The 15,251-nt window shown below is 32.9% G+C and overlaps 1 protein-coding gene across 4 annotated transcripts; it reads left to right on the forward strand.

Moving 5' to 3' along the window:
• Positions 1 to 6,764: 6,764 nt before the first annotated feature.
• On the forward strand, positions 6,765 to 13,840 carry LOC110670314 (phosphoenolpyruvate carboxylase, housekeeping isozyme). Of its 4 annotated transcripts, none has more exons than XM_021832318.2 (11): positions 6,765 to 6,935; positions 7,284 to 7,475; positions 8,085 to 8,476; positions 8,676 to 8,760; positions 8,910 to 9,132; positions 9,258 to 9,361; positions 9,486 to 9,573; positions 9,984 to 10,138; positions 10,531 to 11,529; positions 11,627 to 12,013; positions 13,285 to 13,840. In XM_021832318.2, exons 2-11 carry the CDS (start codon positions 7,308 to 7,310, stop codon positions 13,579 to 13,581), a joined length of 2,898 nt encoding a protein of 965 aa, XP_021688010.2. In that variant the 5' UTR covers positions 6,765 to 6,935; positions 7,284 to 7,307; the 3' UTR covers positions 13,582 to 13,840. The 4 variants fall into 4 exon arrangements, with proteins under 4 accessions (XP_021688010.2, XP_057991905.1, XP_057991906.1 ...); XM_058135922.1 differs by having other exon boundaries at positions 6,820 to 6,837; XM_058135923.1 differs by lacking the exon at positions 6,765 to 6,935 and adding an exon at positions 6,988 to 7,004.
• The last annotated feature ends 1,411 nt before the right edge of the window (positions 13,841 to 15,251 follow it).

Genomic DNA, 15,251 nt, shown 5'->3' on the forward strand with positions numbered 1-15,251 from the left:
GTTAACCATGTCACTCCCAAATCTCCCAACACTTTCACACTTCAATTGGTATTCCATCAGGTCCACAAGTTTTACCAACTTTTATTCTCTTAAGTCTTCCTTTGCTTCTGAAGATTTAATCATTCTAGTATAATTCACATTCTTGTCTATTGCTTTATAGTCTATATTCACGCTATTACTATTTTGACTATTATTAAAGAGATCATCAAAATAATTTCTTTATGTTTCTTTAATGTTTTCATCTTTCACCAATATTTTTCCTCCTTTATTCTTAATGATTTAACTTGATTGAGACCTTGACATTTCTTTTCTCCCTTCCTCGCTAATCTATAAATATCTTTCTCCCCTTCTTTAGTTTCAAGTTTCTCAAATAACTTTTTAAATGCCTGCGTTTTTGCTTGACTAACTGTCTTTCTTGTCTCTTTCTTTGCTATCTTGTACTATTCACACTCCTCATTATTATCACACTTAGGTAATTTCTTATACCATTCTCTCTCTTCACTACCTTTTGTACTTCCTCATTCCACAACTATCTCTCTTTTGAGGGCGGTCCATGTTCTCTAGACTCTCCAAGTACTTTTGTAGCTGCTTCTTTAATTTTTGATGCCATCTGTATCCACATGCTATTGGCCTCCACATCCAGCTTCCATACTTCGGACTCGAGAAGCTCTTGAACTTCACTTGCTTTACTCCTTTGAACTTCCACTACTTTGTTCGAGCTACAATATTTCTTCTAGCATTACTTGAATTATTCCTAAACTTGACATTTAAGACCACTAATCGATGTTAACTTGTTAAAATCTATCCCGGAACGACCTTGCAATCCTTGCATAGAGCTCTATTTGTCTTCTTGGTTAAGAGAAAGTCAATTTGACTTCTATGTTTCCCACTTTTGAAAGTTACTAATATGACTCCCTTTTTATAAAGTAGGTATTTGCTAGTATTAGGTCGTACGCCATAGCAAAATTTAAGATGCTTTTCCCCTCCTTATTTTGGCTTCTAAAACCAAAACCTTCATAAACATTCTCATAACCTTGCCTATCACTTTCTACATGTCCATTCAAATCTCCACCGATAAAAACACTCTTTTCATTTGGTATGCTTTGCATTAGATCATCGATATCTTCCCAAAATCTTTGTTTACTCTCACTACCTAGTTCTATTTGTGGAGTATAAGCACTAACTACATTTATTGTTTCTACTTCTAGTACTAGCTTTATTACTATAATTCTATCTCATACTCTTTTCACAGCTATTACGGTATTTTTCATTGTCCTGTCTATGATTATGCCCACTCCGTTCTTGTTCCTATCATTTCCGGTAAACTACAATTTATATCCTAAATTATCCACTTTCTTGCTTTTCTCTCCTATCCATTTAGTCTCCTGAATGCAAGCAATATTCACCATTTTCCTTTTCAAGGTATCCACAAGCTCCATTAATTTTCCTATAAGTGATTCAACATTTTAAGTATCAACTCTGATTCTCCTGTTATCCTGTTCCTTCCTAATTGATCTCCTTCTATGATACCTTCTATTGTTCTCTATGTCTATCTTGTGTTCTGTTCTATTATTTATTCTACTATCTGTCCTATGGGCTAACTTCTTTATCCACATCCGTTCATGATGTGTGAACCCTTACTCGTTTCACACCACACTCGGGCGCTGGCATGGCGCATCATTTTTTATGAACGTTTTACACCTTTGCATATTTCTCACTACACCCGAGCTTCGATGTAATGTGTTGTAAGTAGAGGACGCTCCAACGTTTATATCATAAGAATTCATATTATGAGGTGTGACGAAATTTTACGCTGTTTGTTACCTACCGTAACCTTCCTCCTTTATACGGGCTTGGAACCGGCTAAGCACAAACTACTTAGACAGAGTTTATGAATGAACAACTCATTTGAAGTAAATTTAACACTCTCTTTATATCAATGTCTTCTGTTCCTTGAATTTTGCAAATACAATTATTATCTTGCTGCATTGTTTTCTTGAATACCATACCTTTTTTTTGGGGGAGGGGGGGAGCTGATAAATTAATTCTCTCTTTTTTATGGATGAAAATAGGATAAGATCATAAAGATTTTCTTTTTCAATCATTATTATTGTCTTTGTTTTTCCACGGTGGCCTACAGAATGGGATAGTCTTACCTCCAATAATGATGTCAAAAATAGTCATAAAATTATATTTGATTGGTTTTTCTTTGTGCTGAGTTGTAATGTTTCAACTATAGTCTTAGCAACAATCTTTGCATAAAATGTGTGAAATTTTGGTTAGGCTAACACCTAGCCTATGTTTGGGAACTTTGTTAAAGAGGAAAGGAAATAAAAGCGATGGAAAAGTTATCTTTCTCTTTTTGTTTGGATATCAGGAAGGAAAACAAGAGAGGAAAGTAGTTTGAAAGCTTTGTTAAAGAGGAAAGAAAATAAAAGAGGAAAAATAAAAGCGATAGAAAAGTTATCTTCCTTTTTTTGTTTGGATATCTGGGAGGAAAACAAGAGAGGAAAGTAGCCTATGATTGAGAATTTTGTTAAAGAGAAAAAAAAAATAATAATAAAAGAGAGAAAACAAGAGAGGGAAGTAGCTTTTTAAATGGTAAATATATATTTTACCCTTTTATTTGAAATTAAAATAAATAATTATAAGTATAAAATAATATTTTATTTATTTTTTACTCACCCTCTTTTTAAAATAGAGAGAAAATGAATATTATTTTTCACCTTTTTTATTTTTTCTCAAATTTTCATCATTCCAAACAAGATGGAAAAAATATTTGTATTTTCTTTTATAATTTTTTCTCTTCCCTTGTTTTCCTTTAATCCGAACTAGTTGAATTCCTTCTGGTGATTTTAATTATATTGTAATCTAGTAAAATATATTGAGAATGATATATATATATATATATATATTACCTTTTTTTTTAAGTGAAGGCGAGTTAGTATACAATAATTTGCCCATGACAATGACTTAGAGCCTAACATTATTTAAAAACAAAAGAAAAATCAAGCCATCAATTTCTGTACTATAAACAAGACATCGCAAGGTATTGGCTCTCATAATTCATAATTCAGAAGCCATCTTTCACACCATTAGGTCCAATCATCGTATCCACAATTTTATTACGAGATCAACAAGCATTGCGGTAAATCTCTGAGATTTGTCGTACAATATATTTTAGAAATTAAAAAAAATAAAGTTTTTCTATAATCTAATTGAAGTGAAATTAAAGTTTTAAATTGAAGAGAAATTAATCTGATTTCAGAACTCAAGAATTAGAGTAAATTTAAAAAAAAAAATTTGTTAATTATCCTTTTTATTATAATTGCAAGGGCTCTTTTATTTGTTGGCATGAGATATACGTTGCACCAATCCAGGAAAGCTCAGCTTTAAACCCCAAATATGATATTATTATTATTATTATTAATTTTTATTAAAATTTCTCATTGTGTAAGTATTCAAATAGCATTCAACAAGATTTAACATTAATTGTATTCGTCTTGACCCAATAGAAAATTCGGAATTTTCTAAAAAAAACTTTCTACAACGCCCACGGCCAAGCCGACATCAACACGACGCCCCACGTGATTTTTGCCCCCATATAAGCTGATCTGCAAGTCATCACTTTATTTCAAAATTACTTTATTAAAATCAAACAAAAACACTTTCCAGCAGAAGCATTTTGACCAATGAAAATGGCAAATCAAACATTGGACTGGTAAGTGAAATTAAAATTGAGTGAAAAAAAAAATGGTTATAATTAAACAAGCCTGTCAATAATTCATATAGCTTATCACTCACAGTCAAAAGGATACAATAAAATAATTTATATAGGCACTTATTTGATAACTTCAACAAATTTTCTTTTAATATCACGCTCAAATTATTATACGAAGTCAACCCAATGAAATGCTCAGCATTATTGTTATAGCACGAGACTTGTAGAGAATAGTTGGTATCTTCTATCTATTTTCTTTTTTTTATTAATTATAATTTATCCCATACATTTTTCTTTATTTAATAATAATAATAATAATAATGAAAATTAGTATTTAGTTGCATATCTTGAAAACCCAAATGGAATATGCTAGATCATGACAAAGACAAATGAAAAGCCATGCTAGTAGTTCAACAAGTTCAATTACCTACCTTGACAATTGCAAGTCATAGACTCAAAAGTGGTAGGTTGTCCCTCATAATAAGTCATCAAATTTAACACAATGTTTGGAAATGTTGACTCCTAAATCCTTAATAACATGCATGATTCATGTGGAATTTGGTGTTTTTTCAAATCTCCAATCTTAATTTATCCATGATTTTCAAACTAGGATATTCTCTCTTCTTTTGGTATATATATATATATTCCTTAAAAATAATAAATAAATGAGTCAAATTTATTAACCTTTTTTTAATAAATTTTATGAATATTAATTGAACATATGATTAATTTAATTCATTATTGTCTCGTTTTTCATAACTTCAAATTAAATTTTTTTTTTTTATTTATTTTGCGTATGCCCAATGGTAAAAACTTAGAAAGGTGATAAGGAGGCCTCGGCAATAAGCTCTTCTACTTATATTGCGATGACTCCAATGCATAGATAACTTATGGAGATAAAAAGGTTGAGAATGTTATAATAATATTTTTTCAATTCATTATTTTTTTAAAATAATTTAACCCAACTTCACATTAAAAATTAACTTAAAAAGAAAAGATATTATCTAAATCTCATACATAGTATAATAATTTAATATTAAAATATAATAGACTCTAATTTTATATATAAGAAATAATAGTCTAATATTATTTTAAAAGTTAATTTAGTGAAAAAAAAAATTAAAATATTATATTTAGCATAAATATTTTATCCGTTAGTTTAAAAATTTTTGAAGGTTGAGACATGCAGAGGCAGGGCAAGCCTCATGACATGACTCCATTATTTTATTTTTATTTTATTTTATTTTATTTTATTTTTAAAAATAATGAGTCAACTAAATTATATATTCAAAGACGATTTCATCACTGTGTCAAACTTAGATCGATTAAATTTAATTCAATTAAAAATTAAAAATTATATTTTTTATTAAAATTAATAGCTATAATTTTAATCGCAACAATTAATTTATAAATTTATTAAAATGATAAAATAATTTGTCCTAACTAAGAAAGCATTTTCCTTGAGCATATTCTGTTACGATTGACCGTCTAAAGAAACGGAATAAACGAGGAGGGAAGCGACTGAACCAAAACGGTAAAACAGGAGAATGGTCAAAGCTTCTCAGTCTCTCTCCACCAGACAGATAGGTACTAACAAAGAAGAGAGAGTGCGTCTGGATGTCGTTTTATACATGCCGTTGTCACTACAAATTTCGCTTAATTGCGAGATCGACGGAAAAGTCTTCATGTTCAAAGGGCTTTGACTCAGCGTGACCATTCCTTGTGTATTTATTTTTTTTTTATAAAAAATAAATTATTTATTCTCTAATTTATTATAAAAAATTATAATAATTAAGTAATAAAATATTATGTTATTAGTAAATACTGAGATTAAAATTATTAATTTTAGAATAATAAGGTTCAAAATATATAAGTTATTTTTTTAATTGTGGTAATAAAATATTGTCCTCTTAAATTTATTTTGTAATTACTCTAAAATAAAATTTTTTTTATCTTCATCACGTTATGCAAATACCCAATTGATAAAAAAATTATATTCATGTATTTTTAATATAATTTAAATTAAAATAATAACTGACAAGAATTATTCTTTATAAAATATAAATTTTTATATTTTACTCATTTAAAAATTTAAGGGTAAAAAATAAATAATATGCGGTATAAATAAATTAATAAGAAAATGTTTTATTTTGATATCTAATTTTAATTTAGTTGTTTTTTTTATTTCTTTTTAAAAATTATAAATTAATTTTAAAATCCAACAAAGTAGTGCTTATCTCAACATATTGATTTGATTTCTTCAAGAAAACTTAAAATGTAATTTAATATATGTTATTTTGAAGGTAATAATTTTAGTTTTTATAATATTATAAATAAAAATATGTAAAAGTAATAAAATTAAAAATTACTATTTAATTTTTATATTATAGCAAAATTAATGATTAAATTTTTATATTTTAAAAAACACATTAATTAATTTCTAAATTTTAATTCTATCATATATTTTTGTTTATATATGTATTTTTCTTAAATATAAGAGACTGAACTGTTTGTTTTTAAAAAATGAAAACTAAATCATTAAATTTAAGATAATTAAGAGATTAAATAATCATTAACTCTAAAATTAAATTGTATTATGTAAAAATTCCAAGGATTTTTTATTAATCCTAAAAGAAAATTAAGAACTCACTATAAAAAAAAAGAGAAAAAAGTAAAATTAGAGAAATTTTTATATTTGACATAATAAAATGCTAAAAAGGGTTTGATTTAAATTATAAATTGATAATAAATTACTGTTTAATTTAATATATAAGTTAAAAAAATTATTAAAATAAATAAAAAATAAGTATTCATTTCTTAAAATTTATTTATTTATTTCAAAAAAAAATTATATTATTCTAATAACTTTCAAAAATATTAATATTATCATAATCTTAATAATTATAATAGGCAGTTACCTATCTTTTCAATTATTTTAATAAATTAAATTATTTTTCAATATATTTTAATAAATTAAATTATTTTTCAATATATTTTAATTAAATTTTACCAAACAGTTGCTAAGCTAAACCAAACACATACATTGTGAAGCTTGTAAAGTGGAGAGATTGTCTTCCTTCTGTATTAAATTCAGCTTCTCCTCGTCTATTTATTGTGTAAGCTCTTCTCTTTCCTATCCCAACCTCATCCTCCCTCTCTCTCTGTTCTTCTCTCCACTTCGCTGCACTATCAAATCTCACTTGTCCAGATTCAGGTATTCCGTTATCCGTATATCTGCCCCTTTATCTCCATCTGGGTGTCTTCTTAGATCATCACTTTCTATGTCAGCAGATACACTCAGTTTCGTCGGTTTTTATGTTCATTCATTTTTCACTGGTTTTATGGGACTACATTTTATGCTCTCTACACGTGTCTTTTTTTGCATGGAAACCTCGTTTTACAGGCCTAATTTTAGTTGGGTCATGATCAGATTTTGTTACTATTTGAACCAATCCGTGATTTTTGCGGTCTCTTTTTTTGTGGGTTTCTTTTATTTTTCTTTATTTTTTTGGTTTATTTTGTTTCGATTTTAATCCTCTTTTCGTGTGCGTGATTCACACAGAGAGAAGCTAAAAGGTGCTGAGCAATGCAACCTCGGAATCTTGAGAAGCTGGCATCGATTGATGCACACCTTAGGCTTTTGGTTCCTGCAAAAGTGAGTGAAGATGACAAATTGGTGGAGTATGATGCTCTGCTTTTGGATCGGTTCCTTGATATTCTTCAAGATTTGCATGGAGAGGATCTCAAGGAAACGGTAAAATTCCTGAGTTTGAGCCCTTCTTTATATCTGATTTCGATCACTAATCACTGAGAATAAATCTGAGCTTATATATGTTTGTTGCCTTGAACTAAAAGTTTAATTAACAGTTGATTAGGAATGAAAAGTTCTAAATGGATTTTCTTTTTGGTATGAATTGAAGATTCGATCCAATATGATTTGAATTTTTGTTGTTTAGGGGACTTAATATTAATGGATTTGTTGGTTGAAGTGATACCCAGATCACAATTTTGTTACTTGGAGACATCATTCACTGGGAGGATCACTAAAAACCATCGCAATCTAAAATATTTTACGCTATACCACTTTGTGTAGTCACTGACTAGTGAGGGTGTTCTTTTGAATTAATTTTAAATTTGAGATATCTTGTCATTTTGGTAGGTTTGGATTGAAGATCTGCTTTTTTATGTTCTTCTTCCTGTTTTGAATGATTTAGCTTTCACATTGGAGAGATCGAGGGATGTACTGGTCATGATCCTACATCGTCTCCCTGACATAGAAATACTTGTGCATAAGTTTTGCTGGTTTTCCTGTATGAGAAATGATAATGATTTCTGCATATTTGTCAATATATAATTTGTTTAGGTTCAAGAATGCTATGAGCTTTCTGCCGAGTATGAAGGGAAGCATGATTGCCGGAAACTTGAGGAGCTTGGAAAGGTCTTGACCAGTTTGGATCCTGGGGATTCAATTGTTATTGCCAAGTCTTTCTCACACATGCTTAACTTGGCTAACTTAGCCGAAGAGGTTCAAATTGCATATAGGCGACGGAACAAGTTAAAAAAGGGAGATTTTGCTGATGAGAACTCTGCAATCACTGAATCAGACATTGAAGAAACTCTCAAGAGGCTTGTTGTTGAGCTGAAGAAGTCTCCTGAAGAAGTTTTTGATGCACTGAAGAATCAGACTGTAGATCTTGTCTTGACTGCTCATCCTACTCAATCAGTCCGTAGATCTTTGCTTCAAAAGCACGCAAGGTTTGTAATGGAATTCCGATGGTTTTGTTTTGATATTTTTGTGGTCCTGTTCTCCTCCATTTTGATTATTTCTTTGTAGCCACCATATTTAAGATTGCATTTACTCTTCATCATTAAAATATTCTTGCTTATCATAAAAAAGTTTACACTAGCATCTGGGTATTCATAGTGTCTTGTTTTGCTTGTTCTCACTGTTCAGGATACGTAATTGTTTGGCACAATTATATGCCAAAGACATTACTCCAGATGATAAGCAGGAGCTTGATGAGGCTTTACAGCGTGAGGTAAATGTCACCTACAAATTTCTTTCTTTATTGCATCAAAGTTTGTTTAGATTTATCTAAAGAAAATATGAATGTGCACATTTTAAAACTTGCTTCAACCAATAGAATGTTGGGTTATTTTCTCATTTTCCATCTCTTCTTTTCTTCAGATTCAAGCTGCATTTCGGACAGATGAGATTCGAAGGACCCCTCCAACTCCCCAAGACGAGATGAGGGCAGGAATGAGTTATTTCCATGAGACAATCTGGAAGGGTGTCCCAAGGTTCTTGCGTCGTGTTGACACGGCTTTGAAGAACATAGGGATTGATGAAAGAGTTCCCTACAATGCTCCTCTTATTCAATTTTCTTCTTGGATGGGTGGTGATCGTGATGGTGTGATCTCTCTCTGATGATGAAAGAGTTTTTCCATTTTTTTTTTTATGCATCAACATATGACTTTTAAGTGGTTAAAAATTCTTTCCCCACTGTGCTTCTCATTTTCTTGATCTGAGATGCAGGTAATCCAAGGGTTACTCCTGAGGTCACGAGGGATGTTTGCTTATTGGCTAGAATGATGGCAGCTAATCTATACTATTCCCAGATTGAGGATCTTATGTTTGAGGTACTTGATTTCTGTTTAAGCTTTGGGATATTAATTATTTATGAAGTTTCCTTTTGTTCATTTCACCTTTTTGCATTTTTGTCATTATTGTTGGGCTAATTTTCTACTCTGTTTTTTATGGTAGTTGTCCATGTGGCGATGCAGTGATGAACTTCGCGTTCGTGCAGATGAACTCCACAGATCCTCAAAGAGAGATGCAAAACATTACATAGGTAAATTGGAAAGAACCAGTTCTTATTTTGATATTTTTCTCTTCTTTACTTCTTCTTCTTCTTCTTCTTTTTCCCCCTAGAGGGATGTAATTTGTTTTTCAAAATGTTTTTGATGTGTATTTCACTTTTAAATAAGATAGGTCATAAATGTACTTTTTCTTCATGGATATACTTTTTTTTCTCCTAATTTTGGAAAAATAAATGGAAATCACATTTAACTTGCCTCAAAGATTTTAATCTACCTAAATATGCCTAAGCTACACAATGTAACCATCTATATATTAGGGTGTGGTTTCCTTGATATTTTTACATGTATTACTCTTAAGTTCCCGACTCCTGAGGAAGTCACTTTACCATGTAGTTGTTATAATTTATCGATGTGATTGCCATTTTCTTTATTCGTGGTGCAGAGTTTTGGAAACAAATCCCCCCAAGTGAACCCTATCGTGTGATTCTTGGTGACTTGAGGGATAAGCTGTATCAGACACGTGAGCGATCTCGTCAATTACTATCCCATGGGATTTCGGATATCCCAGAGGAGGGAACTTTCACTAATGTTGAGCAGGTATATAGTAGTTCTTATTTTGAAATTTATTTTTGCAGTGGTATATGATAATATTTTTGGGCTACCATTAGCGTGGTCAATGAATGGATTTTTCCTGAATTCAACATGGATCTTTTGACAATTCAATGTCAGGGCTATCAATAGCTCATGTGAAGGCCATGAGGCCAACCTCAGTTTTTTTTTTTTTTGGGGTTAAATTTCTGTTTTCTTGCTGAGTTTTCAGTTTAAATTATTTAACTTCTTGCATGGGTAGCATGACCATTAAGAGGTGCCTATTGATTTTGTTGTGAGAACATGCTAGAGTGCATCACTGAGACATAACAAGAACCATTGAATTGCCTGTTGTTATGTCACTAAGATATGGAACTGATTGGGTTTTCTATTTCGTGCAGTTCTTGGAACCTCTTGAACTGTGTTATAGATCACTCTGCTTTTGTGGTGACCGGCCAATTGCTGATGGAAGCCTCCTTGATTTCTTGAGGCAAGTTTCCACCTTCGGACTTTCACTGGTGAGGCTTGACATTAGGCAAGAATCAGACCGTCACACTGATGTCATAGATGCCATCACCAAGCACTTGGAAATTGGTTCCTATCGGGAGTGGTCTGAAGAACGCCGACAAGAGTGGCTTTTATCTGAACTCAGTGGAAAGCGCCCACTGTTTGGGCCTGATCTTCCAAAAACTGAGGAAATTGCTGATGTGTTGGACACTTTACATGTAATAGCAGAACTCCCTGCAGATAGCTTTGGTGCATACATCATTTCTATGGCAACTGCACCATCAGATGTGCTTGCCGTTGAGCTCCTGCAACGTGAATGCCATGTGAAGCAGCCATTGAGAGTGGTTCCTCTGTTTGAGAAGCTCGCAGATCTGGAGGCTGCTCCTGCTGCATTGGCTCGGCTCTTTTCAGTAGATTGGTACAGAAACCGCGTTAATGGAAAGCAAGAAGTCATGATTGGTTACTCAGATTCTGGTAAAGATGCTGGAAGACTCTCTGCGGCCTGGCAGTTATATAAGGCTCAAGAGGAGCTTATAAAGGTGGCTAAACAATTTGGTGTGAAGCTTACAATGTTCCATGGTCGTGGCGGGACTGTTGGAAGAGGAGGTGGTCCCACTCATCTTGCTATATTGTCTCAGCCACCAGAAACAATTCATGGATCACTCCGTGTTACTGTTCAAGGTGAAGTTATTGAGCAATCATTTGGAGAGGAGCACTTGTGCTTTAGAACACTGCAACGTTTCACAGCTGCCACTCTAGAGCATGGTATGCATCCCCCAGTCTTCCCAAAACCTGAATGGCGTGAGCTGATGGACGAAATGGCTGTTGTTGCGACAGAGGAATACCGCTCTATTGTCTTCAAAGAACCTCGATTTGTTGAATATTTCCGCCTTGTAAGTAAAGCATTCATCCTGTTGTTCTAGTGATGCTATTTTGAGTTGACAAGTAAGTAGTGAATAATGCTCTTCTTTGTTTATGATTTGATTGTAGGCCACACCAGAGTTGGAGTATGGTAGGATGAACATTGGAAGCCGTCCATCAAAGCGAAAGCCAAGTGGGGGTATTGAATCTCTCCGTGCAATTCCATGGATCTTTGCGTGGACGCAAACTAGATTCCATCTTCCAGTATGGCTAGGCTTTGGAGCAGCATTTAAACATGTCATTCAAAAGGACATTAAGAATCTCCATATGCTGCAAGAGATGTATAATGAATGGCCTTTCTTTAGGGTCACCATTGATTTGGTTGAAATGGTGTTTGCCAAGGGGGACCCTGGGATAGCTGCCTTGAATGACAAACTCCTTGTTTCTGAGGAGCTGTGGGCATTTGGTGAGAAGTTAAGGACCAACTATGAGGAAACCAAGCGCCTTCTACTTCAGGTAAGTTCACTAGGATGCAATAATCATTAATTATTTTTTGTCCAAATCCTGGTTGATTCCAATATATAAGTCCTTTCCTTTCAGAAATTAGAAAAAGAAAATGCCAAAATGAAGGCTTTCTCTCTTTTCTAGGTTTTGCTACTATCACTGATGCGATGCTTGATTTATTGATAGTTTTCATATAGTCAGGTCCATAATAGATTGTGAAACTTTTTTCTTCGATGGTTAGTTTCTACTGAACTTCATCATTTTATGAGCTAGGGATGGCTGGGTGGGCACCAAGCTTAAGCTTGAAAAGTTAAGGGTTTGAGCCCAGGCCTCTGAATATTAAGCCTGAGCTCAGCCTAAAATATATAATACGTATAAAAGTATATCATTTATACTTAAATTCTATATCTTTATGTTTAAAATATTATGTGATATAGAAAAAATGTTAGACATATGGTCTATTTTGTAATATAATGTAAGGTACATAACATGTTATTTAATAGATGGGTATGAATAGTGTTAGCTTTAGCAGATGGTTCTTTTTTTTGAAAAAAAAAATTCTGATGTACCAAAAAATATGTTATTTATATTTTTCTATATAAAAATTATTTCAAATAATTCTTTCCATATAAAAGTTCAGAAAAGAAATCTGGAAAGCCTGAGCCCAAAGATTTTTAAGTAGGACAAGGCTCGATATTAGACCATTGATGTTGAACTCAAGGCCTTGAAATTTTGTCAAGCTCGGTCAACCCCTGCCCACTCCTACATGCAACATTCACTAGAACAAGCGTACACCGCATTGGTTTTGTTCTGATTGATTCTCCAAGTCCAACTCTGTCATGATGAATAATGAGATCCATAATTCCATATGAATATATTTGGAAAGTTGAACTCAACTAACCTTAATCCCAATCTAGTTGGAGATAACTGCATGATTAATTTTCTTTGTTCTACTATATTTAGGTTGTCTTTAGGAAGGCCTAGCACTGCTGAACCCTTCTCCACTAATTCACCCCCACATTGTCCTAGGTCTATCCCTTATTTTCCTTCTTATGTTATGATTTGATATGCTCGATCTACAGTCTCTTTGCATTTGTTGGTCTGCAATTTACATGCAAAAACCTTTTTCTTAACTTTTTCACATCTTATCTCCATTGTGTGCATTTCCATTTTCATATTATGAATTCAAGAAGGAGGTGAAAATCATCTCTTTCTGTTTTTTCCTCCATTTTTGTTTATTTCTCCAATTTTTGTTTATTTACATATTTGTTTTTGTATTTCAGATTGCTGGACACAAGGATCTTCTTGAAGGAGACCCATACTTGAAACAAAGACTACGGTTGCGAGATTCATACATCACAACCCTCAATGTTTGCCAGGCATATACGCTGAAACGGATCAGAGATCCAAATTACAATGTGACTGTGCGGCCACACATCTCCAAGGAAATTATGGAATCAAGCAAACCAGCTGATGAACTTGTGAAACTAAACCCTACAAGTGAGTATGCACCTGGTTTGGAGGACACCCTCATTTTGACCATGAAAGGTATTGCTGCCGGAATGCAGAACACCGGTTAGAACCTATGTTGATCAGCATTTTCTTTTTCTTTTCATGGCCTTCTATATGTAGGTTTTGCCCAAAACACCGTAATTATATGTTATTGTTCGTGGATGCTGTTTAAATTATCCACCTTGAGGTTAAAATTTTGGGCAAACTTTTTCAAGTTGTATGATGTCTTTACTGTACTTGAATATTTCTTAGGGCTGCCAGTGTTTGCTGGGGCCCCACGTAAGAAGGGAACTTGAATGGAACTTTGCTTAGAATGCTTTAATTTAACACTAGTAGTCCTTGAGCCTTTTTAATGCATTTTGCAGTCCGTAGGTGAATAGATCTAAAAGAATATAGAACACTTGACATGAAGTGTAGCTCAAGGTTTGCAACTTTGTGCGCCAGAGGAACAATGTTAATGAGCTACTGATACTTTTCTGTGCCAATTTATTTTCCTGGTAATATAAGCAGGACTATAGTAATGCACTTAGTGCTGTTTTATGATGCATCATGCATAGTTCTCCTAATAAGAATTGAACTTTTTTCGTGTGAGCATCTGATGTGTGTATTGGAGCAAGTTGCCTGCGGAGAAAGTGCAGGCCGCAATGTTCCCAAGCAGTTAGAATCCGTTAGGAAGGTTTGTAGTCAAGTGTATATCGAGTAATGGTTTAGCTTGATTTGGGAATTGCAAACATAAGAACCACAGCATCTGAACGAAATGGTGCGGTAACAACTGTCTCAGTTCATACACTCCAATCCTACCTTTTCTTTATTCTGTTTCAAGTTGGTTAGTTACTTCGAGAGCCAACTGGGTGAATTGTTATTTGGAATTTTTTCGAGTATAAGTTGCAGAATTCACATATGCATTGGATACGTTCATTGTTACATAAGTAAACTTTCAATTACTCTTTTCTTGACAATATGGACATCTCTCTTTCAATTCTTGATTATTCTTTCTTCTTTTTCTCTTCCCCTATTCCAATGGTTTTTTTTTTAATTAAATTTATGGAAAAGAGTAAATTTCATTAAGCTAAAGAGCCTGAAGCTGCAATACTGATACTGAACACAGAGCTAATATCCGTTTCATTATTGCTTACTACCCCAACAGTATAACATTGAAAAAGGGAGGGTGACCCAGTCCATACAACATCTCACACTTGTAGTTGTAGGTTTTGGGAAGGATTGATGTGCACAAACGTACTTAAGATTTGCATAAAGGCTATTTCTGTTCTCCCAGTATAATATAGAGATCAATCAAAACTCACAAAGCACTAAATATTTCAAACATTTGTGGTGAATATTCATAATTTGCACTAATTTCATAAATTTAGATAAATAATTCAGAATCATATAAGATAGGAGATACTCAAACATTCATAATATTCAAACTTGGGCAATTTATTCTCTTTCTAATAATTTCCAATTCCTAATGGCCTCCCCCAGTTAGCCCATTCCAAGCATCAATAATATCATAGTCCTCCATTTCCAAACTGAAAGCAGTATCAGTTTCTCTAACTCTGGAACCATCAAAACTGAATCGTAGAGTCCCATAGAGATACCCCATACGCTCACAATAATCAAGCATTAGGTACTCGAGTGGTGTGGTCTGCCCAATCATGTAGCAAATGTCTGCTTTATTTTGCATCTGCACCCTTAGAAGTACGAAGCTCTCTTCTTCGTTTTGATAGTATAGTGTTAT

This window comes from Hevea brasiliensis, chromosome 15, assembly GCF_030052815.1.
Source record: "Hevea brasiliensis isolate MT/VB/25A 57/8 chromosome 15, ASM3005281v1, whole genome shotgun sequence".
NCBI classification, from domain to species: Eukaryota; Viridiplantae; Streptophyta; class Magnoliopsida; order Malpighiales; family Euphorbiaceae; genus Hevea; species Hevea brasiliensis.